Source organism: Trichoderma harzianum (assembly GCF_003025095.1).
Source record: "Trichoderma harzianum CBS 226.95 unplaced genomic scaffold M431scaffold_14, whole genome shotgun sequence".
Lineage (NCBI taxonomy): Eukaryota > Fungi > Ascomycota > Sordariomycetes > Hypocreales > Hypocreaceae > Trichoderma > Trichoderma harzianum.
Genome location: NW_020209262.1, coordinates 902516 through 928251, shown reverse-complemented (window position 1 = coordinate 928251; position 25736 = coordinate 902516). Strand labels below are relative to the sequence as shown.

The 25736-nt window shown below is 50.1% G+C and overlaps 8 protein-coding genes across 8 annotated transcripts; 4 read left to right on the top strand and 4 right to left on the bottom strand.

Moving 5' to 3' along the window:
* Window positions 1–2827: 2827 nt before the first annotated feature.
* Window positions 2828–3623, bottom strand: M431DRAFT_257871 (hypothetical protein). Its single transcript, XM_024913841.1, has one exon. It carries the CDS (start codon window positions 3373–3375, stop codon window positions 2959–2961), a length of 417 nt encoding a protein of 138 aa, XP_024770287.1. The 5' UTR covers window positions 3376–3623; the 3' UTR covers window positions 2828–2958.
* Window positions 3624–5223: 1600 nt separating this feature from the next.
* On the bottom strand, window positions 5224–5960 carry M431DRAFT_541592 (hypothetical protein). Its single transcript, XM_024921101.1, has one exon. The coding sequence runs from the start codon at window positions 5789–5791 to the stop codon at window positions 5303–5305; it is 489 nt and encodes a 162-aa protein (XP_024770286.1). The 5' UTR covers window positions 5792–5960; the 3' UTR covers window positions 5224–5302.
* A 680-nt stretch (window positions 5961–6640) lies between these two features.
* On the top strand, window positions 6641–6910 carry M431DRAFT_512206 (hypothetical protein). The gene has a single exon (XM_024919799.1). It carries the CDS (start codon window positions 6707–6709, stop codon window positions 6875–6877), a length of 171 nt encoding a protein of 56 aa, XP_024770285.1. The 5' UTR covers window positions 6641–6706; the 3' UTR covers window positions 6878–6910.
* A 1645-nt stretch (window positions 6911–8555) lies between these two features.
* Window positions 8556–9679, top strand: M431DRAFT_61248 (hypothetical protein; the record flags this gene model as incomplete). The annotated part of the gene is made up of 2 exons (XM_024921579.1): window positions 8556–9361; window positions 9424–9679. Coding segments are annotated over 2 exons (1062 nt in total), but the record flags the coding sequence as incomplete, so codon positions are not given.
* A 344-nt stretch (window positions 9680–10023) lies between these two features.
* M431DRAFT_512202 (hypothetical protein) lies at window positions 10024–11064 on the top strand. The gene has a single exon (XM_024919798.1). It carries the CDS (start codon window positions 10353–10355, stop codon window positions 10671–10673), a length of 321 nt encoding a protein of 106 aa, XP_024770283.1. The 5' UTR covers window positions 10024–10352; the 3' UTR covers window positions 10674–11064.
* Window positions 11065–14866: 3802 nt separating this feature from the next.
* On the top strand, window positions 14867–17718 carry M431DRAFT_485967 (hypothetical protein; the record flags this gene model as incomplete). Its single annotated transcript, XM_024916347.1, has 4 exons — window positions 14867–14878; window positions 14957–15205; window positions 15227–15488; window positions 15545–17718. 4 exons carry the CDS (start codon window positions 14867–14869, stop codon window positions 17716–17718), a joined length of 2697 nt encoding a protein of 898 aa, XP_024770282.1.
* Window positions 17719–20518: 2800 nt separating this feature from the next.
* Window positions 20519–21651, bottom strand: M431DRAFT_485966 (hypothetical protein; the record flags this gene model as incomplete). Its single annotated transcript, XM_024916346.1, has 5 exons — window positions 20519–20665; window positions 20737–20921; window positions 20986–21209; window positions 21295–21384; window positions 21473–21651. The coding sequence occupies 5 exons, from the start codon at window positions 21649–21651 to the stop codon at window positions 20519–20521; spliced, it is 825 nt and encodes a 274-aa protein (XP_024770281.1).
* Window positions 21652–23500: 1849 nt separating this feature from the next.
* M431DRAFT_9277 (hypothetical protein) lies at window positions 23501–24537 on the bottom strand (the record flags this gene model as incomplete). Its single annotated transcript, XM_024924401.1, has 2 exons — window positions 23501–23728; window positions 23815–24537. The coding sequence occupies 2 exons, from the start codon at window positions 24535–24537 to the stop codon at window positions 23501–23503; spliced, it is 951 nt and encodes a 316-aa protein (XP_024770280.1).
* Between the last annotated feature and the right edge of the window lie 1199 nt (window positions 24538–25736).

Here is a 25736-nt window from a genome sequence, read left to right as displayed (position 1 = left end):
CCTACGTCTAATTCATTCAACTTGATATTTACTCTCCAAACCAGTGTCACTTTTAATAACAACAACAGCACAATTTCAGCAACATCCATTTACTCTGAAATCATCCATCATTCTCGTATGTAGCATGTTACAACCTCCACACCGACCTATCGACCTACCCTACAACCGCAACCTCGCAACCCCGCGCAATGACTTATCGCAACCACACTGAGACATGCATATCCCGCCAATCCAATCCAAGAGGAAATCACACCACTCTCAAACATTGCTCAACAGTAGTCCAAGTCCACCCAAGTCCAGCTGAAAATTCCAAGGCAGAGAGCCTGCCTGCAGTCATCGCTTATGTCGAAAAAACTGACAACGATCGCGGTGCTATCTGCCTTAGGCCTTGTTTTCTCTTCACAAGCGTCTTCTCTCTTCACTATTTTTCATAAGCGATCATGTCTTGCAATCCAATGGCAGACCAGCTCATCAGGCCACCCAGGAGTGACGATCGCTGCGCTAGCCCTATCCTTCTTTTTTTTTCTTTTCTTTCTCAAGTTAGACTCTCTATTTTTCATCCTTGGCCACCGCCACACCGCGTCCGTCCTTGTTGGCACTCAAACTTGCTTGCTGCAAGGGAATCAAAAAAAAGTCAAGCCACCCACCGATGCCACCTTTGATCGGCTTTCATTTGCCATTTAGAACCCGTCCATATTTTCGGCCAATGAGTAGCATGTAAAGCGCCTTGTGACCTTTTTTTCGTTGCCATTGCTTGCTTCCGTGTTCCATCTAGCTTGAGGGGGGCGCTCTGAGGACGAACGCGAGAGAGCCGAGCTGCTATGACGTCCCGACTCCAAGGGAGGGCTCTTGGCATAGACACGCTCATTTTGATAACCATTGTCACTACCGAAATCCCCCAGAAGTGTCATGTCAATACAGTTCGACCTGATCTGAAACCCCCATTGCCTGGAACACGGCCTGTGTGTGTGATGATAATGATTTGCCTCGCTTCCCCCCACACGAGAGATGCCTTTTGCATGTCAACCGAGGAGAAAAGTGTTGGGTTATCGGCGCTATCCCCATTGGAAGAGCACACCAAGATCTCGAGGGTTGGAAGGGGGGCAGAGGCTCACTCTTCGAAGCTGTCGCCCTCTCCCGGTACCTGGCAGTGTGTCTGCCTCGTGTGCTTAGATCATCCCTGAAGTAGCCGATTAGGTGCCCGAGGCATGGATCTATCATCGGCCGAGTGTGCTAGTAGAGCTGAACAGATTAGCATGACGGGAACTTTACAAACTCTGTCAGATATCATCTCTAGAAGATTGGTCGTAAATTGGGGTTAATAATAGGGCGTAGGTTTAACTCAGTAGCAACTCTTGGGAGTATTAGCAGTTGCGCCACGCTCATAGATGTCACTCGAGTTGACACACAGACGTATCTCCCGCTCACAAGATCCGTCTGCTGCCAACGCTGTTATCCAGAATATGCGCTCACTTCTCCATCCAGACTACCGAGGACTTGGCACCCGTATGGCCTTGTGATTCCAGTACCATGTTCTCGGCTCCGTTGGTCCTCCACTGCCCACCCCTGGATCAGAGATTGATCACCCTTGTTCCTAGCTAACGCTTGGACCTGATGCTTGGAACGCCCCCCCATGGCGTATATCAGCCTACCACGACTCCCAAAGCGAGTGATCCTTGGGACCAACGTCGCATTGCTAGTGCCCTTTCCAATGGGGTTGTAAATACCGGAGCAGCATGGCGTAGCCCTAACAGAGCGGCTACGATCATAGAAAGATCGCGGATATGCTGCCATCAGCCCCGGGCACACCCATCCAGCCCTTCTAGACACATCTTTGGTAATCTGCCCTGCCCGAGGTCGCCGAATATGTTCGGGATGGGGCATCCACCGCAAGTGGCGCTCCTTGATCTTCCCAAGTTTGATACATGTGCTCACGCACAGTCCACCCGCTTCTCTCGGAGCCGCGCCGGTATTCACCCGACAAATGGTAGGAATACGACGCTGCCAGTAAGCGACCGGGTATATACCTGCAGGTGATGTTTCCTTGGACGGGCCGAGACTGCGTGGTTTGTTTCTACACTGAAACGGAGAATTTCTTGTAAGAACCAACCAAGGGCATGACTAGCTCCAAGACCAGCGGCCAGGATTCACTCGGTCATGTCAAGACATTGGTTTATCCCGTGAGGTCACACCATCGACGATGGGAGAGCTTGATCTTTGGGAAATCCATGAGGGCTGTTATCATTAAGGTTAACATGAAAGCACAGCGGAGCAGCGCACGTCAAGGGACGGTCCGTATAGTGGAAACTCTGATTTTGGATATCCGCGTTGGCGGGATGTGGGAGGGTGGACGCAGCGTAAAGGCAGTAGTCATGACCTAACAAGAAGACGAGAGAACTGAATTATTCCCGCAAGCAGTGTGTGCCTGCGGAAGTACGTCCGCGTTCTCCAAGATCCTCCCCAAGCAAGATGGAGATGGGAGCGGGCCGGTAGACAGGGGTCAGAGGCTCGAGCGGGGGAAACAAAGGACCCCGATTGACGGGTCCCCAACATCCGAATTGGCCTGGAGGTTCTGGCCCGTTGTGGCGTGCGTTGCTATCAACATAGTAAAGCGACAAGTGACAGCAGCTTAATTGAGTGCGTTTCTTGACGTATACCTGGCGAGATGGAAAGGGTCGCTCTCCTTGGCACCTCATTCATCAGCACAGACTCAGCTCTGTTAGACCTGTCTGTTTCACCCGCCATCCCTCATCAACTGATACATCTTCAGCCAACAGGCAGAGACATACATGTTTAGTCGTGCAGGCACACTAACAGCGGAGGAGACAGACAAAAGCAAACACCGTCCAGATGTGGTGTGTTTTCCCGGATTGATAGATTCTTGTGATTAATTACAATCCGAGTTAGTTGACGAACACTAGCTCGAAGTGATAGATCATGTTCGGTTTGCCATGGCTCCTAGGACCTTTTGCTTGTCGTAGTCAACACTTGGAGAGTTCGAAGCGAAGAGCGGGAACAACTTGAGGCTCCGGCCGAGTATCCTTTGGTATGGAGTATCGCCGGCTTGCCTGGTTCGGGCTTGGTGCGGAGGGGGAAGAAGGGCCGACATATGCTTGGCTGGCCGGGTATAAGAGGGAAAAAAAAGAACAATGAGGTAAAAAGGGACCAAAATACGAGGTTCACCAAGAAAAAAGAAAAGAAAACACTTTCGCAGAAGCGAGTTGAGGCTGAGAATCGCCGTACAGGGTAAATCGCCACGGCCTCCGGGGTTCGATATGCAAAGAGAGCTGAACATCGCACATGTAGCGGGGCTTGACCAGGTATCTCTCGGGGCTGTGTGCCTGGATTGTGAGTTAAACCCGTTGGGTTTGGCATAAGTGCCGCAGCAAGTGATGTAACAAGGTGGTAGCAGCCAATAACTTCGCTGCCCTTGTGCCTTTCTTCCGGCCTATCGGCTTGGTGGTGATCCACGCGTGAAGCTAGGAATATGACATGTCGATTTCTCTCAGAGCGAGCTACCCACCAGCCAGGCTTCTGTCACTGAGATAACAAGACAGGATTTACAGAGGTGCATGTTGCAGCTCACTTCATTCTTTTTTGCCAGATTGGCAATATGATGCATTAGCCTTCTCCTGGGCGAATGTGAACTTGGTCTTGGCTGTCACACCGATGCTGCATGAACTAAGACATCCCCAACATCAGGATGCGCGACAGCTGTCGATTTGGAAAGAAAAAGAAAAAAAAAAAACCGACAGGTTGGTCATCGGCACTGCTGTGCTACCCATCAACCATCACCCAACAGCATCCCAAGTCTCTGGGATTTGGGTGTAGATGTATAGGCTGCGTCGTGTAACCTGAAGTGTTGCACCCCATGCAGTGTTCCTTACAGCCGACACGAGGAGATGGTAAAGCCTCATTCAACCAATGTCATTGCGGGTATTTCAAATATATCGTTCATATGGCCGTCCATGACATTCTAGTGGGGCCTTTGCTTGGTGTCTTGGAGCAGGTTGCGCGGCTGACATGCGGCAGCAGCTTGCTGGTGAACATACGGCATCCGGTGTGCTGTGTTGGAACAGCAATCTCTCCACGAGACTTCTCGGATCGTGCTGTGCTGTAGGTACAACAGCTACTACCACTTGGTACTAGGCATGATCCTATCCGGAGTACACGGAATCCGAATTAGATCAGCACTGACTGTACCTGGTTCGCGGGTGGCGGCATACTTTCTCAATTAGACTAGATGGACTCCGGACGTGGGATCGAATAGCCACTTGGTTAAGCGGACACGAAATAAGTGTATAGCGGGCTACCTCTCATTAAGCATGCATTATTCATGAAACGCCCGTTCTTTACCAGTGTCGTACCCCGCGTGAATAATGATGCTCAGAGTTGGTCGTGTTATCCCTTAGTCACTTTTGGGCCGCGTAGTACGCTCGCCCAGGACGAGCCATCGATTGACACGCGGCCTCTAAGTTGTTTGGTAGAGAGAAGTGCCATTGCTACTGCATGAGCTAGGCCAGCTGGAGTTAGAGCATATGAGCGGCCGATGCTCTGTTGCAGGACATTTCAGCCTAGCCAGCAGCTTTTGGACGGCGCGGCGGTGGGATTGAGTATCGGTATGGCGAGATCGAACCAAGCAGACGAAGTGCTCCGGAGAGATTGTGGCCCTTGCTCAGCGTCGAGCTACGGCAAAGATCCATGTCCCTGTAAGCGATGAAAGATCATATTCCCCCCTTTGGCTGCTAGAGGAGGAAACGAGCATGTACCCACTGAGTAGGATGTGGTATTAAGCTCACTGTCATCAGCTCGCATAAGTATTATGGCCGGCGTGGCGAGTTGCATCCAGCTTGAGTAGGGGTATCCTACACTTGTAGGTAGAGATTCAACTGCATCAGAATTAGGCAGCAGAGATCGAACACGCAGACAGAAATATGACACGTCAAAGGATCAGAGCACTTGAGTTGACATTTGGCGTGGTCCTCGCATGGCACTCGAAGCAAGCGAGCGCGTGGCATGACTGGGCTTCGTCCGCCGCACTCCATGCTCCGATGAGGCCAGTTCCTGCATACTCGTACATCTGCGTATCTCCGTGGAGTAGCTCGAATAAGCACCTTATTAGACATTGTTTTATAAAGGGATAGAGCTGGGGATAAACGGCGTGTGTGTGCTGGTAGTCCACCAAGGGAATGGTGTCGCCGCCGCCCTGCTTATTCCCTTGGGTATTAGCACATGTACTCACTGAAAGACACACATTGGTTTGGCCAGTAGATTAGATGTCAAACATGAGATATTACGTTACTCAGGCCATAAGCCAGGGATAAGCAGCGCAGCGAATCACCGCGAGCAACGGTCCCAGATAATAGCGGCCTCCCTTGAAGTCTGGACGCGGCTTGTACTGTAGCCGATCCTGTTTTTGGCCGGCGAATTTGCGAGAGAACTCATCTGCATTAGCCTGTGACGACAGACCTTGGCCCATCTGGGGCACTTGGCTGCGCGTGAAATGTGAAATGTAGGGCGACTGTGGTCTGCAGAAGTGAACACACTGCAGTGAGGCCATCTCCGCATGTTGTAACGGTAGCGTTGTATCGAGGGTTGCTGACACACCGAATACATCCCCGATAGCTGCATAACGGCATAACGGCACTGCGGCTTCTCCGCTCACCGATTTGCTTGCTAGTGACATCACGTACCAAATGCAAATGCCCAGCATTAATTGCGAATCACTTGACGCCTCATGCCGAGATACGAGTAATAGAATTGCCATGTCAAGCCACGCCTTATCAGCCATCAAAGCCCTAGCGGATAACTGCCCCTGACTTGTCACGGCGCGGCTCCCTCGGCCCTAAGAACGATGGACGGGTTCGTCATGAGCTAATCGCAGGGACCCGTGAACTCTATCTCTAGTGCGCGTCCGGCCCTCTTGGGTCCCTCTTGGGTGGATGCTGATGGTCTGAGCCATCACGGTGCACCAGAGGAGGCGAGCGCCGGGCGAAAAGCTGGGGCCACCTCGTACCTGACTGGCGACGGCCTCAAGAGTGGACGAGAGTGGACTCTGGCCTCGATTTTGGCCTGTGACTTGCCCTGATGAAGAGGGCTGGATGTGTCAGACCTGCGTGAACAAGCGCCAAACTCTATCCTTTGCTCTTTTCCCTGATCTGATTCTGCTGCACGCTTTCCAGCCGTTCGTCCACTACGATGAGAGACAAGTCTGGTCTCGAGATGGCGTGGCCGTTGGAACTGCCGTTCAGGTCGACATGGGATTCTTTGTCTGTAATCTGCAGCCTTCTCCCCCGGACCATGTTCTGTGGAGAGAATATGACAGCGGCTGCCGTTGCCCACGGCTTCTCATGCGGCCGAAGCCAGTGGCAAGGGCACATGTTCAAGAGAAGCACGCAAAATCCTGTTTTACATCCATGGATGCCGGCAGTTTCTCCGTGGCTGGCCTAGAAAGATAGCTACTGTACCTATGTAGCACCCTTCACACACGCTATCTGAATCTTCGATACCTTGGTATAAACTGTCTCACATTTTGTACGAACGGTGTTTGACTTGAGCAGAGGAAATTGTGGTGGTTTATCGTGCCCACATTCCAACATGTCTCTCCGTTCCATTGCCGATTCAAGTGGAGTGATTTGTGCGGAGGGTTCATTTTGGGAGCATCTGGAGTTGACACAAGCATGGGACAGCATCAAATCTCTTCCCCATGACTACGGAGTACAGCGGAGATAAACTTCCTCCCGCCATGTGGGCTTTACCTAGTACTAGTACACAGCGACAGGACTGTGTCAACTCACCGACCGATGGGCTACTGTGCCGGACGGAAAGCTGTATTCGGCTTTGGCTAATATCCATGACCATGATTTTCCAAGTTTGATTCATCTAGCGGTATACAGCACACGGCACACGGCAAGCATACCCATACTCACAAGCGCAAGCTTGATATGATAGCGAGAGATGAGATCCGTCCGCTATGCCGGCCAGCCTACCCATTGGTAGATCATCATGCAGAGACCCCAGCAACCAACCGGGCACATCCGATCTTCTTAGCGACAAGGGGGCCCCTGCTAGGTAGTGGCTCTCTGCTACTCATTGCGGAAGGGGTGCATGCAACTACCACTACGAGTACGAGCATGCACTATTACTGCTAGCAACAGAGCTGCTCGCTGCGGGCTGGGTTGGTGACATCGCTTGACAAAATGACGGGACACCAGCTCGGGGGTATCCTTTGCTTTTTGCGCACACTGGGGTTTCTTTTTGGGCTGACGGACGTCCTGACCGTTCAGCTAGCTGGCCCGTGACTTGTACGAGTCCAGGTAGGTTGGCCTCTCTTTTGGCCGTGTGTCTTTATTTCCCTGTTCTCCAGGCCGCATGCAAGTGCATGAAAGGCGGGCTGTTAATCTCATCTCATGCGTGTTATTGAATCGCAGGTTCCGTGTGCTTACACCAGCTTGGCGCATGTATTGTATGGACCCCATGTGCATTTCAGTCATCTTTGTTCTCTTTATGTTGCCGCTGCATCTTTTGGCAGCTTGGCCCAATATCCAGCCTCCAGCTTGTACGACTCTCCCAACACCACAAATGCTTGGACAGGGCGCCCGTGCCAAGCGGTAAGGCCCCCCTCCTCTCCCCACAAACAAGGCCACGATAGTCTGGGAGATTACGCTACGCGGGAGTCTACTGCATGGCAGTATAAGTGGCCACCGCACATCTATGGAGCACTATCAATTCTATCTGTCGTTTTCTCTTTCTGGGCATACTACCTAGTAGACCAGGGCAAATTGGACCCCTTCACCCCTGTATCCTGTATCCCTTCACACCCCCCGGCCATGAGCGGATAAGAGTCGAGATGGATGGCCAAAACATTACAACTACGATACAAAGTACAGCCGGTGATAAAAGTCCGTGATTCGCCCTCGCCTGACTCGGTCCTGAACCACGCCCCCCCTAGATCTCGATAAGTTCGATCTATCGAGCTATCCTTGACCTTTGCCAATACCCATACCGCACCCACAATTTCTTTTTGGTGTCTCGGTCTCTCTCTGTCACTTACTTCCAAAAGCCTCTTTTCCCGGGGATTGATCTGCAGGTAGACTTGTCTCAGGCCCGCTAAGAGCATCCCCATCTCTCATTCCAGGACGATACTATATCTTCAGTCGTCCGCCCTCGAGAAATAATCCAACATTCCCGATCAGAATTCCCAATCATTTCCCAAGTTCTTGCACACTCGATCTCTTCTCGCCTGTCGTGGTCGTTGTGCTTTTTCTTGGAGTACTCTCTCCATATTGAAGGGATTCTGTCTAAACTTACACTCCTTCAATATCCAAAACGCACTCTGTTAATTTATCATCATCATATTACCATTGAGCTTGTTGTTCTCGTTGAATATCTTTATTCTGCTCCCTTTGGCTTACTTTCTCCCGGCTATCTTTTTGTGTGCCTCTTTCTCTCTCACTCGCTCTTCATCACCACCACAATCATCCAAAATGCAACTCGCCGAGCCAGACACTTACCACCACCCCCGATTCGAGATGGAGGATTACAACAATCTGACCATCTCGTGTCCTGGGGCCAGCTTTTCTTCGGCTTCTTCTAACTCATCTTCTCCGTACGAGGTCTTCACACCCATTTCTCGTCGTTCCACGCCTAACGATCTCAGACTGGAGTTTGACGGCTACCAGTCATATAGCAGCCAAGGGGACCTCACACCGCCTACCATCATGCCTAAGTACATGTTTGGTCCCGTGAAAGCGGAGCATGACCGTATGTCTTTCTCTTCCACTGACGGAACTCTTCCCCCTTCGACTCCTCTGAGAAAAATGAGCGACATCATGCCCTACGACCACATCCTCGACATGAACAACATGGCCTCACACTCAATCGGTTCCATCACCCCTTCCGGGCCAGTGGTCTACACTGAAGCACCTCTACAGCCCGCTCCCTACATCATGGCACCTACACACAGCATCTCTCCCTCAGAGATGACAGACAGTGTACCTTCGTGGCCGTGCAACAATGACAGCCCAATCTCTTTCTTCAGGCAAAAGGTGCAGTCACCACATGATGAAGCTATGGACCTTCATCGATACTCCCAATCCCCCATGGGAAGATATTATCTTCATGGACAGCCAGTGTCTCCCAACAGGGTATCAGGTGCGCGGACACCAGTGCACGCTCTGGTTCGTACCCGCATGAAGACAGCAGCCCTTGAGCGCCAGATGGGTGTTCCAAGAAAGGTGCCCGAGAAGCAGTCTCACGACAACTCATATGATGTTGTACGCAAGGCCATGTGCAAGTGTGATTATCCCAACTGCCAAAAGGCATTCAGAAGGAACGAGCATCTCAAGCGTCACAAGCAAACGTGAGTACCATCACCTAGCTCTTTAGCTTGCGAACAGTAACAAATACTAATGCATCCTCTAGATTCCATGGAGAAGGTCCCAACCGATTCTCCTGTGAGTTTTGTGGAAAGGACCAGTTCAACCGTCAAGATAACCTCAACAACCACCGCAAACTACACGCTCGTCCAAACAGCCGCAACCGTGGGGTTGAGTTTATCCCTGCCGCGGTGCCTGTCATTGAGCAAGAGGAGCGAAGCCGCAAGAGGCGAGCACCTCCCAAGTCAAGACTCGCCGCAAATGGGGCGCCAGCGGGCGAGAAGCGTGGCAGCCCCTACTGAGAGCATTGTCTATCACTGCCCGCTCCAGAGCCGGTCAGACTTGGGCGATAATATCCTGAGTCCATTCCATACCTCGCTTCGTCCATTCGTCCACTTGTCAGTGGGGCCAAGCCACACCCGATAGACGCCGAGGCGGCGTCGGGAATGACTTGGAAGGTGACTGGCTTGCAACACGGCATCGGGTAGCAGCAACAAAAACTCCTTTTTCTTGTCTTTTTTTGCATACATGCAGGGGACGAAATAATCCTTGCCCGCTGAACCGAGTTTACTATTGGTTCGTTCTAATCACAACATCCTGCTTGACGGCTGCTGCCCAAGTAGAAGGCCTCTTCTTTGTCTATCCATTTACACCGAATACCGCCACACACACACACACACACACACACACACACACACACACACACACACACACTGGTGGTCAGCATCACAAAAAAAACAAAACAAAACAAAACCCAAAAGCAACATCGTTAAACACAAAGCATCTACTGGAAGAAACATTCCATTAATTTCCTTATTCTTATTTGGACCAAAGGTGGGAGTGGAGGATATGGGGGGAAGGGGGAAGGACACCGGCGCCTCTTTCTGTGGATCTTTACATCTCTTGATATCCAAGGTGGGAGTGGATGGATACTACATACATACATGGTTTATGCTTGGTTTTATTTCCTTTTTCATGTCGGTTTTTGTCCTTTCATCATTTCTTTCTCTCTTTTTTGCCTTGTTGACGGCTGCCCGAGGTATCCCTGCGGCAGTTGCCGCGCTGGCCCCCAACTATTTCATCATCATTACTTTTTTTTCTTCCCACCTGTTCAGCTGGGCCGCATGGCTTGGCGGCCGGGTCTTTCAGCTTTATTGTGGTTGGGAGAAATGTGTTGACGTTTTACTGATACCAAAAGATATACGAGACGGTATGGCCCTACATGGACTGTCAAGATGTCCTAAAGACACCCCAAATCAAGTGTGTATATTAGCATACACACTTGACAATGTATAATATAGTTTAATTGTGATGAAGATTTTTTTTTTGGCTTTACAATTGTTCCTCTCCCAGTGTTTGACCACACTCTCTCCCAGTGTTCCTTCTGTCTCTGTCTCTCTCGTTCACCGCTTCAGGCATTCTCGTGAGTGTTGGCAATCACGTATATTAAACTGCTGCATCATGCAAGTCTACGAATGGCAAGCCGCCATTGGCCGGTATCTTCTGATATGAGGCTGCCTGGAGCACGTCGAACCCAATGATCCACCACCAACATATCGGTAACTCTACCTTCCGAAACGGCGAGCAGGGTCTGGTCCATCCATGTCGAGGAGGGGGGGCGTGTGGCGGCAAAAAAAATTCCCCAGCCTCCAAAGGAAAAAGGAATAGCCGCCTGAATCACCGAACGAGCTCTCTCTCAAAAGGGGAGGGGGGCGGGAAAGAGACACAGACAAAAAAAAAAACAAGAGGAGAAGAGACACACTCGACGCGGGCTGATAGGAGGAAGGCCGCGCGGGTGGAACACGAAAATCCATCCCACGGCTCTCGGCGTTTGTGGGGTGGTATGTGTGCCGGGTCGGTCTGGAGGGTCCGATGTTGTCTGGGACTTACAGGAACTCTGCAGAATTGGGGCACATCATTCATTTTTTGTCTTGGGAAAATGCTAACGGGGGTCCTGTTTGGAATGGACGATGGGGGATCTGGACTCTGCGGCTGGGGAACGGGTGGCCCATCACTCTCGCTTTTTACAAATGTATTGCTCATAGACTTGAGCGTCCGAACAAAGCAAAGTTCACGGCAGACGGCAAAGGAAAAAAAAAAAGAGGCTTCGAGCTAAGCGCAGATCCTTGATCCCTTGCTGGCTCTCTCTCGGGAACAGCCAGAGTGTAGTTTATGCTCTTTCTCTGGCCCTGGTCTAAGATCTACCCAACTAGGCAATGCCATTTCCAAGGGTTACACATACACAAAAAAAATTGGGGGCGTGTCTGTCGGCCCAGGGAGGGATGGATGGAAGGGGAGGAGGGGGCGTGTAAAGTGGCAAGCGAATGAGAGCAGTGGCAATGTGTTGGCAACCTAAACAGCTGTGCTAATCAAGGTACACATGCATTTTGGGCGAAGAGTGTCTTGGGTTCCTTGGGAATATGTTGAGGAGGGGAAGTAGGGCGGTTGGTCATTTTGTGCTGGGACTCGTTTTGGAGATGGTTTAGATGAGAGGAGGGGAGAGATGGAGAGACCCAACACACGTTTTTCTGTTTTAAAACTCTCTCTAACCTTTCTCTCTCTCTTAGAGTGAAAAACCGTTGAGTGTTAAAGTTAGGTCTGTGAAAGTTGGGCTTTGGTTGTGTCTAATTTTATCCCCATCTGATATGAAACGAGAGCTTGGGATGGGCTAAGGATAACATGTTGGTGATGCATCTCGGCCGGCTTTGTGCCAAGGTTCGTCCCCTCCATGACTCCACGCATCGTAATCGCTTTCACCATTAACCGAAAGCAAAGAAAAAGAGATAGTAACGGGTCTCCCAACTCTTAGTCCTGCAGCCGGTAAGGCTACGATGACGCTTGTATCTGCTATGCCAGCGCCGAAACTCAAAAAAACCAGGCCAATACAGGGAGGGAAATGAGGATATTGGCTGAGATACACCCACGTAGATACTCTAGACTTGCCTTAGCACGGGCATTAGACGACCAGGGGGGGCCAGAAAAATAAAATGGCGCGTGAAAAAAAGAGGATCACCAGTGCATTAATCTTGCAGAAGCAGCCCTTTTTCTGGTTTCAGTTTGCCAGCGCCGATTAATATAAAAGAAATACGCAACGGTCGACTTGTCTTATGAGCAAAACATGAAGCAGATCCCCTCCCCCAAAAAACGAGGGCTGGGGATTTCGATATCTCGCTGCTTAAGCGCACGCTATTATGCACATCTAACACAGTCTCAAACACAGACACAGACATGGTTTCTTCATGTCTAGAATGCTGTGCGTGTGCTAATGCATCCGTCGATGTACGTGCATACGAGTACACGTCTGTATTAAAGTGTTTCAGCCAACGGGATGTGGCGGGAGGGATGAGTGTCTGACGAGCACAAATCTCGTCCCAAGTGTCATTGCCGTGCGCTCATCTCGTTCATCAGTGCCATGAGCGGGAGAGCAAGGCAGCGGGATGCTCCTCAGCCAGACTGTCGGGACGGACTGTGCGTTTTGCTGGGTTTGTTGCATGGGATATTGGCTTGTACAAGCGCTTGACATGTTGGTCCGCAGCTGTCAGGGGAGGGGGCCTTGACATGGACTCGGTTCCTTAATCTCCTTTTCTTCCTGGTCAGCCGCAGCCGATGACCACTTGGCTTGGCTGCGGCAATCTATCACATTTTGCCATCGTCACTCGTCACCCGTCCGTCACCGTCAGTCCTGATGGTGTTGCCCAGTCAAGTTTCGCCTGACCGGTCAGTTCGGAAGCGGCTTGAAGCGTCCGAGAGGTATGACCTGGCCGTCTTAGCGGCGTTAGCTCTCCGATGGGAAAGCCGGGACACGTTCCGTGCCGCCAAGCGGATGGACTTTGGTTCAAGGCTTGGCCCAACCTGTGTGCATGGACACGCAAAGTTGGTGGTGACTGAGCCCGTGGGCACGGGCTTGCTTGCCGGCGGCCCGCGTGACGCACATTCGGAGGCGTCCGTACCCAAGCCGTGAGCTGGGGCCGTAGCAACAAGTCACTCTGTCGTAAGTACGGTAATAGTACACAACTGCAGTTGAGTTGTAGTTGTCCATCTGTGTTGTCATTTGCTGTCCTCTAGTGTACTCGTCTTATGTGGTCACCGGATAGAGTCGGACAGCTGTCACAGCACAGAGGGGGTCCAAGGCACGTAGTGATAGGCCCAAAACCAAGGCCGTGACAACTGGCCCCAAGGCTCTGGCGGTGAGAGAGTGAAGTGAGGCTGACTGCTGTTTCAGTTGCCCGTTGGCGGTCCATGATGAATACTCGTATATTGCAGTACATAGCTCGGGGCTGCCACGACACCTTGATCCCGCTTCAGCTGCAAAGCGGCCTATCAAAGTCACCGTATCAGCTGGTTAGCCCGACCACTTGCATCATGTGCACGTTAGCTGTCCATACATGTCCAATCTCGGTATGAGATGAATGCAGCTTGTGCGGCTCGTGTGGCGTGGTTGATGTTCAAAGTGCGGCATGCAAGTATCTGGAGAGAGAAGACGGATGGAGGTTTTCTGGCTTGGTCTAATGGAGGCGCCAGGGACAGGGACAGGGGCAGGGACCGCTGTGGCGCACGGTGGATAGCGATCTAGCCGCCATGGAGCACGCTATGGAGTAAGCCACAGCTGCGGTACAGGGGACAAGTTGCATTGAGGTGCGCTGACCGAGCTGCGGGCGAGGACACTTGCATGAGACGGACGAGGTACATGCAGCAAGGCGGTTAATTGTATGATGCAGCTAGGTATACTCGAAGAAGGTGTTAAGATGCAGGTGGACGTGCGATCAACTTGAAGGCGGTACCCGATACTTGCTGGGAGAGTCAGGTGCTACTGCTACCTCAGGCACAGAAGCATGGAAGGTACAGTGACGTTGCTGATACCTTACATGTACCTTATGCTTGTCAGAGGCACAGCACAGCATGGCATTGAAAGCATCCAATGGATGGCATATGTATATAGGACCATTACAGCCACAACGTGGTCTACTTTACGGGTAGACAAAGTACCAACTCGTACAAGGCCCAAGCCAACGCATTGCACTTGGTCAGCTGCTGACTGCATCAATATAGTAGGTGCCTGTATCAGCTATATTGCATTAGATGGAAGCCAATTTAATCGTCTCAATGGTCTTCTTTTCTCACTGGAGTCGCATCTGTCGTTGCATCTGCTGAACTGGGCTCTCAACCAATCCCGTGCCTGTATTACTGCTGTACAGTACATAAACAGGCTTAGTCGTAGCAGTGGTACCCTGCTAGCAGTGCAGAGTACCAGCTCCGTCACCAACATGAGGGGCGATACCTTTCGGCTCCATTGAGCTACTTGGCACGATGCCAGAGCTCCACCGCTCCTGCTGCAGCTGGGAGCCCATGAGATGAGATGCATTGATTTGATGGCAAGTGCGCCCTAGCCGTAGCGCTTTCCGACTCCACATGCTTTGGTGAGTGATGATGCGTCCATGCTCTGATGCCAAGATGGTACTTATGACTTGCTCCCTTTGCCTCACTTCGCCATGTACTGTAAGGTATCTGCCTTTGCATGGCCGCTCCTTCTTTGCTGTTTAATAAGATACAATAATTTGGTAACTTGATGCAAAGCACAGCAAGTACCTTCCGTGCGTCTTCTTGCGCTGCGGATACCTGTCTGCCAAGTCACCACACAGCCACACCGGCTTGAATCCCGTGCTCGGCTCAATCAAACCTCCATCATCCGCCTCAAGATCCTCTTCCTTGCGCCAATATTCTCGCTTCCAACTGCTAGTCCCATTCCATTCAATACCAGTCCAAACTACCAGGCATCAGCTTTCCACCGTATTTGCGTACCGGAATCCGCCTCTCTACCGCTATCCTTTGTATGTATCCCTCATTAACAGGGTACTTACAACTCACTCCCGTCTCGACTACACCTCTCGATTCTCCGGTTGCTCTCCGAAATATGCAGCATGGATGTTTTGCCAACGTATCAGCAAGCCACCACTCGACCCGACTGGCTGCAGCTAGCCGCCCCATACATAGCATTCACGGATTATCCATCCCTTTGTAGAGTCAGCCGCCGTTTCTGGTCCGTCTTCGCGCCTCAGCTCTGGAGAGACCCTTGTGCGGCGTCTAAGCGTTTGGGATGGAGCACGGACGGTGGTGAGTCTTCCCTGACGGCATCAGCACCTGGGCGGCACTCATCCGTATTTCGGCAGATACCAGACAATGGTGGGCTAATTTCATGTCCCGGACGCTACTCCAGCTGACGCCCAAGACACGGCTCCTAATTCAGGTGCTGGATGTAAGAGGCGCCGCTGGGCCGCGCGAGTTCGCCATGTACTCAGAGCTTACTGCAAACGCCTTTACGCTGGCTCTCCAGCTGCTTCCAAACGTCACGGCTCTTGTCTTGGATGACCAAGAAAGCCTTGACATCCGCTTCCTTGGCCGCAGCCCCCAACAGACCGTGCCATTGGGTCGCGCATTACGGGTGCTAAGTCTTGATAATGTTAACCATGGAGTTCTTAAAGTTCTCCAATCACCTGAAACCCTGCCAGAGTTGCTATACTTGGAGGTGTCTGGCTCTTCATGGCCCAGGCATGACCGCCTAATTGAGCTACAGCTACCCAAATTACGCATTCTCAAGCTTCGCCGTTGTGGACTCCGTAGCGATAAGCCACTTTATCTCAACGTTTTCGACGGTCGCTTGTGGAGTCTAGACGTGAGTGACAACCAACTATCCGACCTCTCTGCAGCACGATTCCTCAGCCAACTCAACTTCACCCGTCGACTGCGGACACCGCAGCATGCATCAACCGAGGGCTTGGTCGAGCGTTGGACAGAATTCGACCGCCATACCTCTATTCTGGAAGTACATGGCAGCAGCGACGTTTTTCTTCCTGGTGCCAGATATCTGGTCGATGCTCCCGCATTTACAGCCTTGGCTAATAGTCAAGAGTTGCCTGCTGTCCGCTCCGACGGCTCTGTACCAGTACGCCAAGACACGCTCGACGGTGTTTTACGTCTCCTGTCTCGGAATGATGGCATTGCTGCCACGGACCACTTGCCCGGCTCCATCGGCCTCACACATCTGCACTTGTCGGGCAACCAATTTTCGGCGGCGGGAATTGAATCGCTGCTGCGCCGCTCCAACGGACAGATAGAACACTTTGATTGCGATTCAATGTGCTTATTTCCACCTAGCGGCCATTTTCGTGTCGATGAAGAATCGGGTAGAGATTTACATCCCACTTATACTGGTAAGCTTGGCATCCATGAGTCAATCAGAATGTACGGATTCTCGGGTCTGTCACATTTATTTCGCCCTGTTTGGTGCTCCAATCTTCGATCCCTCAGGATACATCACTCGTTTGTCACAAATATACCTACGGTCAGCATTCCTGGTCTTGGTGATATTGACCGAAAATATTTTGCTGAGAAGCACATCTTCCCCGGCCTTGACTGGGCATACTCGCTAGCCTTTCTCCCGGACATGAATCCCCGGCTACAATCCTTGACGTTGACTTGCGTTCCCCGCCAATCCTTTGGCCCTCTCGTACACAAGTTGACCTTCTTCCTTCGGCTCTTGGGCTTGCAAGAGCAGGCGTTATCCATCATGAACAAGGCGGAGGCATCAAGACCAGGGCGGTCTGTGCGGTTTGTGAGCGGCCTTCGGTACCTGACACTGGAAATGGAGTCAATGGAGAATAAGCCAATGGAAATGAGCTCACCTCTCGAATTGGATGCTGAGGAGCTCATGACTAGTGGTGAGACACCATTCAGCTTCTTTAATGAATCGGCGGAGCAGTCGCCGCCGCCAAAGGAGCCGCGCTCGTACTACATCCCAGTTTGGACCTATATTATCCCCAAGGCCCCCTTGAGGAATAACCGTGTATTCCAAGTTGAAGAAATTGGGCATGACGTAGCAGCAAATTATAGCCCGGGAGCCCCCCCTGGCTATCCGCCCAGAGACCTCAGTAAGGAAAAATGGATTCGATATAGAGAATCCACGAAGAAGCGACTGGTAGCAGTTTGGGCTGGCAATACCTGGTCACGAAGTCCTGTTATCCAGAAATACCGCTGCTTGGTACTCGAGTATGGAGTATACGAGGGACTTGGGCCCACTACTATTCATCACACGAGGGCGGGCGCTCCGGTAGGATGCTTCATCTTCCAACAAACCTGGCTCTATGCCGCGTTACCGCAAACATTGGAAGTGCCACCAACTATCCAAACACCAGAATATGAAGATGTAGCCGCTGAGCTACGGCGACGCCATGTCTCGACATATGAGGAGTTTGAGCGAATACGGAAAGAGTCACCTCACCGTCCATGCTTTTATTGGGGCGGCACATTTAAGATTATCCATGCGAAGCCGAATCACGTCAGTTGAGTAGACTTGGAGTGGCATGATACAACTTGTAATGAAGCGTGTTGTTGGCAAGCAGTAGATGGATTGAGCGCCACTACTGCGAGGGCGTTCCGTAACGACGTGTGGAGATATTATGTATCTAGCATTGTATAACACCGAATCTCGATAATTCTATACAGTCAATTAATTTTGACTAGTAAGAGCTCGTGATACATGGTTTGTTGTTGTTCTTGTTACAGTGTTGAGGCGCGTATCTAGCAAAAGCTGAGACATGCATCTTCATGACGCCGCTGTTGTCTACATGACGGGTACGAAGCCCTCTGACGCTCATCTCTGCATTATCACACACCGCCACTCGAAAAGAGCTCAATCTCTAACCTGATTGTCGTATGAAGTGAAGTATCCGGGGAAAAGAAGCCGGTGTGTGGGCATCTATCCGACAAACTACGACTTACTCCGTTGTACAACGCTTTGGAATGTGCGCATCTGCATGATTGGTTGGAACACCTGACGTAGTAGTTATTCTTGTTCAGCTCATTGGGCGGCAAAAAAGCATGCACGATGGGTGTTTCTCATGCATGCTCTTGGGATCGAGCAAATGAGATTGGCGCGTTTTTTCGGAGGGGGGATCCGGGAGAGGAGGGGGGCGGAGTTAGTAGGAGTGAGTCTGCGGCTGAAACAGCGTTTTCTCCGAGAATGTGGCGGTATGTGCGGCTGAAACAGCGTTTTCTCCGAGAATGTGGCGGTATGGAATGGGTTTGCGGCCGATGAGGAATAATCGCCGTTTTCTTTTTCTTTTTCTTTATTTTTGATTCGGTGAGTTTTCTTAATTTTGATAGGTTACGGGTTAGAATTGGGGCGACGTTAGAACGAATACGGCGCGGGTTTCTGAGTGGTGAAGTGTATGAGTAGAGCTATCATTGGAACCGTTTTGACGTAGTCGTATTCCTTGTTTCATCTATTCCGTGTCTATTTCGCCGAGCGGCATGTGATAGTTTCCCAATAAAAAGGAGAAAAGAAGGAAAATCATAGTCAATAGCTCAGTTATACCCTGTAACGCGGAAATATGTCATGCACTTTTCTTTTTCCTTTCTTTCATTGATCATGTTCATATCTGTCTCAGCTCTCGTCTATTTAGCAGGGGTATGCAATTCTGCCTTGTGATTTGCTCGTCGGAGCCCAGTCCGAGAATGACACGTCTGATTTTGCTAGTGCTTGTGCGGCTGATGGAGTCAACATACCGGTTGCTCTGAGATGGTGATTGGGAGGCCAAGATTGTTTGCTGCTAGCATCGTCCCTGTTACAAAATTTACATGGGCACTAAGCCAGGAATAATATTGATTGCATTATGCAGGCTCTGTTAAGACGGGTTGTATTGTGGCCAATCAGTACCCGCTGATTTACTGTTGTGTTAACGCGCTTGCTGAAAACTAATGTTCTCTTTTCTTTTTTGGGGTAGTTTTTGCTTTCATCTAATAGAGCGGTGTCGGGACGTGGAATTGCGTCCTGGGCTTTCTATTACATACGCGAATGTAGGAATGGTTCGGCTTAGTCTGGGGATATAGGCAGCCAAGACAAGGCGAGCGTTGGGGTCTAGTTTAATTACGACGATGAATGGTTTGATTCGTTTTCTTTTAGAGTGAAAGGATCTGATTAGTTCGCTCTATGAGCACCGAACCGAGGGGGTGGCTGTCAGATGTGATGCGAGGAGTTCGATTCAGCTTGCTCAAAGGGGAAAGGAGACAACAAGGTGAGCGTAATTTGGATTAGCTGCAGCGCAAGAAAGAGCCGATGCTGTGCTATTCATGCTACGGTAAGTGGGAAGGGGCGGAATGGAGAGTGGAATAGAATTCACTTCCAAGTGATGTTCTCATGTCTGTGCGTAGGCACTATCATGAACAAGGGAGCGGTGAGAGGATGTGGAGGTGAAGAGGGATGGATCGGGGTAAGTTGTATGCTAGCATATGAATGTGAATATTTTAGGGTAATGCCATGTGTGAATAGCGGCTGCTCTTTATTGTGAATTTCAAAGTGTTCGTCAGAGCCTCGTCTTGACAAGCATGATCAATGGATTGGTAGATTGAAAGATGAAAGCCGAGGGTGGAACAGTATTGCAGCCACGACAAGGGATTCGTTTCCTAGGGAACACGGTGAAAGCTGAATGGCATAAGCGAATAAGACTAACAAGACTAGTGATGGAAAACAGTAAATGAAAGAACAAGTCTTGATTGGCTGAGTAGTTGCACATACAGTATTTAATTGGGGAGATATTATACATGTTGTGTATAATTTATGCATGGTCAAAAAGAAAACTAATACCAACAAAATGGTAGACGAACATGGAATCATATCATCCAGCAGGATACTCTGCCTCATGAGCATGAGAAAACCACATATATGTTCCGTAAGGGTTCAGAACCTATGGGCTCGGTTGCAGTTGAACGTATTGATGTTGGTCATCACTGATACTGTTAATGAAGCGGAAGATATAGCAAACTATATTATCAGTGTTAACATGATGTATTCATATAGTCATCCTTTTTAGTGCTAGAAACACAGTACATAATGTTGTGAGCGGTATGGATATGGCACGTAATATTATCTGACGATATCTGGCTCACATCTATACTTCTATTGGATCGCTTTCACGCCAGTATGAAAGAAATTACTTGCAATCTGGGCTTACCCTTTAGTAAAACATATTATTGTTTCAGAGATGGAAATAATCTTCATATTCAAACAGATATCAACGATCTGATTCATAAAATGGACAGAGTAACAAGGTTAAAGACTTTTAGGTATGAAACCAACTAAATGTAGCTCAGTGCTCCCTAATGGATTTGCCCTTGACCACATTGCTCAAATCACCCACTGGAATCTGAATCGGAAAGTCGACTATCGCAAGCGAAATGGCCAACAGAATGTACCATCCCGCCAGACACGTTACAAAAGCTGAGGCGCCAGCTCCCTAGAAAGCAGGTTAGTTTACACGGCTCTGTTGTATAGAGAGAGTTGCTCTCATTAAAAGGATGTACTTACCACAAGCAACTTGTTTGCATAGTGAGCATTGCCCACGAAATCCTCTGCCATTGCCCAATACGCTCCAGTCAACAGCCCAAAAGCAATAACCAGTGTCAGGAAGATGATGAAGAAGGCGACATTGGTACGCAGTGAACAAATAAGAAAGACAAGACTAAGTAGTCCCATGAAGAGGAACCAAAAGCCTACAACACCATGATTAGCACAACAAGTCATAGTACATATGAGTGTATACATAGGATGGCTTACCCAGGCTGGCATTGAAACCAGTTGTCTGAAGCCCCTCGGTACCATCTTCGCCCGCCTTTGCGTACGAAGAAAACGCAGCAAACGACGGGTTCAAAACACCTCCGTAAGATAACCAAAATGTGCCAAACGAGGTGAAGACGACGGCAGGGAAGCTGTTGCCGAGGATCCATTCGAGGAGACCGCCAACCGTCATGAGGATGCCGGCTTGGAAGAAGTATACCGGGCTAAAAGATGGACACGATACAAGTCAGCGAACGTCTTCTTGTAATGTTTAGGATAAGGGGAGGATAGAGTATTGTAAACACGTACATTGTTGCTGCGCCGCCACCGCTTGCTCCTCGCCAGCCCATAAGAGCACATGATAATGGTGTAAGAGCCATGAGAAAGCCCACAAGAGCACTATCCAATTGACACAATAAGTCAGTCTCATATAATCACATCATCCACGACAGTAACAAAGATAGACAAAGAGTATCAAGCATCTTACATTGGTGTTGGGTTTCCAAATGTATCTCTGAGATGGCCCTTGACCTTACTCTGCGGCGCCAGGTACAGCTTCTCGAACAACTCGGGTGTCATGCTGATGCTCGCCGCCGAGCGAAACCTATTCAACGCCTCGGCCCGCTCCGAGTCAGAGTCGACGCCATGACCCTTTTCCTCTGCCATTGTCGATAACGTTTCTGTTTTCCTCGGTATAACAAAGACAAAAGGTCTATTGAAAAGAGAAGAGATAGAAAGCAAGAACCCTTTCAATTGTAATCTAGAGAAAAAGAGAAGAGCAAACAACCCTGGATTTAAACCCCGTCTCGAATGCCATTCCCCCCAAGATATATGTACGGTAAGCCCCCTTATCAAAAAAACAAATACTCTCCGATCCTCGCCTCCTTTGTCCCGGAACCAGCATCAAAAGAGAGAATACGCCACGCACGCATGCACGAAAACTTACGAGACCGGAAGCAAGCAAGCAACATCCTCGTAGCTTCGAATCCTTTCCCCAGCTGCTGCTGCAAAGTAAGCCCCCAAAACTTCCTAGGTTCCGATTACCCAACCAACCAGCCCCCCAGCCCCCAAAATAGTCGGAACCAGGGCCTCTCTCTCCCGGCTGCCCGATATCAACAACGCATCTTCCTTACCCCAGATCTATTAGTGTCCTAACACAATGACTCCTCTTCCCCGTACGTAAATCAAGCCCCCCCAGACTATCAGGTCATCTCCCCGTAACCCCCACAAAATCTAGCTTGTCTAAAGCTTCAACCCGGTCAATCAATCTCGCACTTGCGGACAACTCCATTCCCGCTCCTCCACACACAAAGTCACAAGTTGCTCTCTCGTCATTCCCCGTCATTTCCCCAACCCAGCAATCTTTCCCTCCTCTTACTCCTCGTGCTTCTTTCTTTGTTTTACCCCAGATTTCCCGGCTTGCCCTCTTTGGTTGAATCTCTCCACTTGTCCCCCTTTGCCTTCTCCGCAAAATCCACTTACCCACTGTTTTCCGTTCGCCCGAGAGCTTAACTGGTGCGGCCCTTGTTCTTAATTGGACTTGCACATGCTTGGTTGGAACTGGAAAGCTGTACTTGAAGTCTTTATTCAGTTATGTTCTACAATGACTATTGCAATTGCTTCTAAACAATGAATCAATATTCCAGACTAGTAGTCATTGAATCTCTCTGTCTCCTCATAACGTAATTCGGTCAACACAGTCTGGACAACTTCTCCATCCCTTGCCTTTGCTCTACCCCACAGTGACAGGCATCCGTCCTCCCTCGACTTGGATCCGATCCAAGCTAAAGCGCCGCTCGTACGATGGCCATGCAAGCCAGAAAAAACGCCCACATCCTCCGTCGTCCGTCCAATTCGTCCTTGAATCCGCGGATTCTGCTCTATTCGCCAATAGACCAAAAGCCGACTCAAGCGACTCGGCCAATCGCACTCAAGAAAAGCCGTGACTAGATCTTCTCTCGTCTTTGTGCATTGGCTCTGTGACTGTGGCTTCATCTTTCTAGGACTCTGCTTTCTCTTATTCCCGTATGTCCGTTTCAATCGGTTCCTCTATTCGCCGCTCGTGCATGAGAGTTTCCCCCAGATTTGCATTGCTCTAACCCTTTTGTCCCACACTCTGTATATGCCGTAAAACTCCTGCTGCACACCAGTCGCCAAAACGCCAAATTCTCATTCCCATCGATCACCCCTTACCCCAAGAATTCCACAAGAGAGACCAGTCATTACCTATACCATGAAATGGGGCCGCCGCTTAAACCACCATCTCCCTGGGTACTCTTGCTGTAGGCTCTGGGGATCGGCACAAATCACCAGCATCATCATCACCTTTCCGGCCATGCGCCTCAACCAACTTATTCCAGGTCTCGACCGCAGCCACATCTTCCACTCGCAGAACAATATTAGATTCCCAATCGCGTTCAAAAGTCGAAACATCCTGAAGCAACAAGTCAGTTCACTAAATATGAGCGTATAATGCCCCAAGAAGCACGGCAACGTTGGTTCAGGAGGTATCTACTTACATGTTCAGCGCGATAAGGACCAAAGTCCAGTATGTCGCCGACCGAGACACATGAAGATCGCTGGTCGATCTATTGACGATCGCCTTGTTGACAACCTCATACATTGGTGGTATCCAGACAGCCAGAATAAACAGCTCCACAAGCATTGACCAGTGGTACGTTCTCATGGCATGTCCTCTGATAGAGTTCAATAAAGTCGCCCAGAAGCCCATGATGAAGGCAAACTGTTAAAACATCTTGTTAGCTCGCCACACATGCTACATAGGGCCGCAATATTAGCAAGCAAAAAGAAACAGGGGCTCACACTCACCACGACAGGGATGATCACCATCAGCTGGTTTTTGAAACAATGCCAACACAGCACCGAACCGGCAAGCACTACCATCCACTGCGCCATCCCAATCGTATAATGAAGGACTATAACCCTCTTAAACTTTTCATAGCAAGGGACATGATACTCTGGCTGGTTCCATCCCGTCTCCACCGTCACTGGAATCCCGCACCAGCGACACACATAGATGGCCTCCGAATTCGCCAGAGTGTACGGTTTTCCGACCATGAAGTACGACCGTCTCGCTATGCAGTCGAAGCACTTACTGGTGAACGGGTATTCCAAATGCAACGCGCTCCCCATCACGATTTCATTTGACTCCCTATATCTCAGGCAAATGTAGCATGTCCTCAGCATCCATTCATTGAGACGAGGAAACAGGTACATCATCACCTCCCTGTTGATGTTCTTCCGAAATAGACGGCACGTCTGGCGCAGCTGCTGAATCTCGCCAAAGTCGAGGTATCCCAAGATTTTAAACTGCAGCTCCGGCGGAAGCTGCAAGAAGCGCGAGAACATCGTCTGTCGTGGGATGAATCCATGGCTGCCGCGCGACCTCTGAATTGATAGCGGCTTCAACGCAATCTCGACCAGTTCTCTATCCCTAAAGATGATGGATCTGATGTTTGAGAGATATCGAGTGCTTCCAGAGAATTGCTTCGCCACTTTTTGTCGCAGACTCTGTTTCTGATTGTTGTCCATCTTCGCTTCTCGTTCTGACTCCCTTGGCTCACGGCATGAGGCGGATGAAGGAGGACGCCCGCTTCATACAGCGCCTGTCGCCGAGAGAAAAGTCGCTCCTATCGATAATACCACGTAGCCTTTATCTCTTCTGATCCTAATTGTTGATAGGCTTTGCGCTCTTCAAGCCACAGCCCACTCGCAATGTGAGATACAGCGGTTCTGTAGAAAGTGTATGCCCCCCACGGCGTTATAAAGTATTGGCCTAGGCAAACCGTCTGGGGCGCCTTGAAAAGGGCGAACAAATAATCGTCCAACGAGCCCAACAAACAAACAGTTTCAATAAAATAAAATGTAGAATAAGAAAAGACAAGCCGTTTTCCGACGAAAAGATAATGCGCAACCCGTATTTTCTTTTATTGCGAACGGCACATCGTGAAGTTCCCAAGAAGGAGGCAGAAAATAAGTGCCCAGATTCAGCCTCACCGGCCTCGCTAGTGGTGGGCTGTTTTCAGCTGCTGCCGCTGCGACCAGGCAGACAACTAGCACTGTAAAAAAGAGGCCGCCTAAGTAGTTTAATGGATATTCGTATTTCGAGCGGGTGGCGAAGTGAGACTGGACGAGTAGAAAATGCGATAAGATAAAATGGAAATGGAAGATGCAGAGATGCGATGCGATGCGATGCTCTGAAACTGCCGACGAGATGCGATGCAGGGCAGAAGGCGATGACGGCATAATCCACCGTTTCGGCAGCAGTTAAGCAGCTGCTAACTTTAACGGAGCAGCCAATCGCCGCACAGAATCTTGTTTACATTCTTTGCTTCACCAGCCGCAGCCCAAAATCCAAATTCGTTCGGCAATTGCTCTCTCCATCTTTGAACTTGGTGGCGCAGCTTGTGGCTGGTTCGCAGTTTGGCCCATCTCTTTATTTTGTCAATGTGTTCCTTGAGTTTGCAAATGAGTCTTCCTATGTTCACCGTAGAATATTCCTCTTTTTACTGTGGCAGCCCGTGCCTGTATTAAAAGTGATGCGTACCTCTGCACCACCAATCCCATCAACCCACACCAAATTACAGTATGGCGCCCTGGTACGTTTCGTACCTAGGTACTTTGCAACACCACACAAGAGTACCTCATGATATCATGAAGTTGAGGACTCACAGAGCAGTCAATCAGAATCTCCCAATCACGCACAAATTCGCAGGCTCCGATAGCTACAA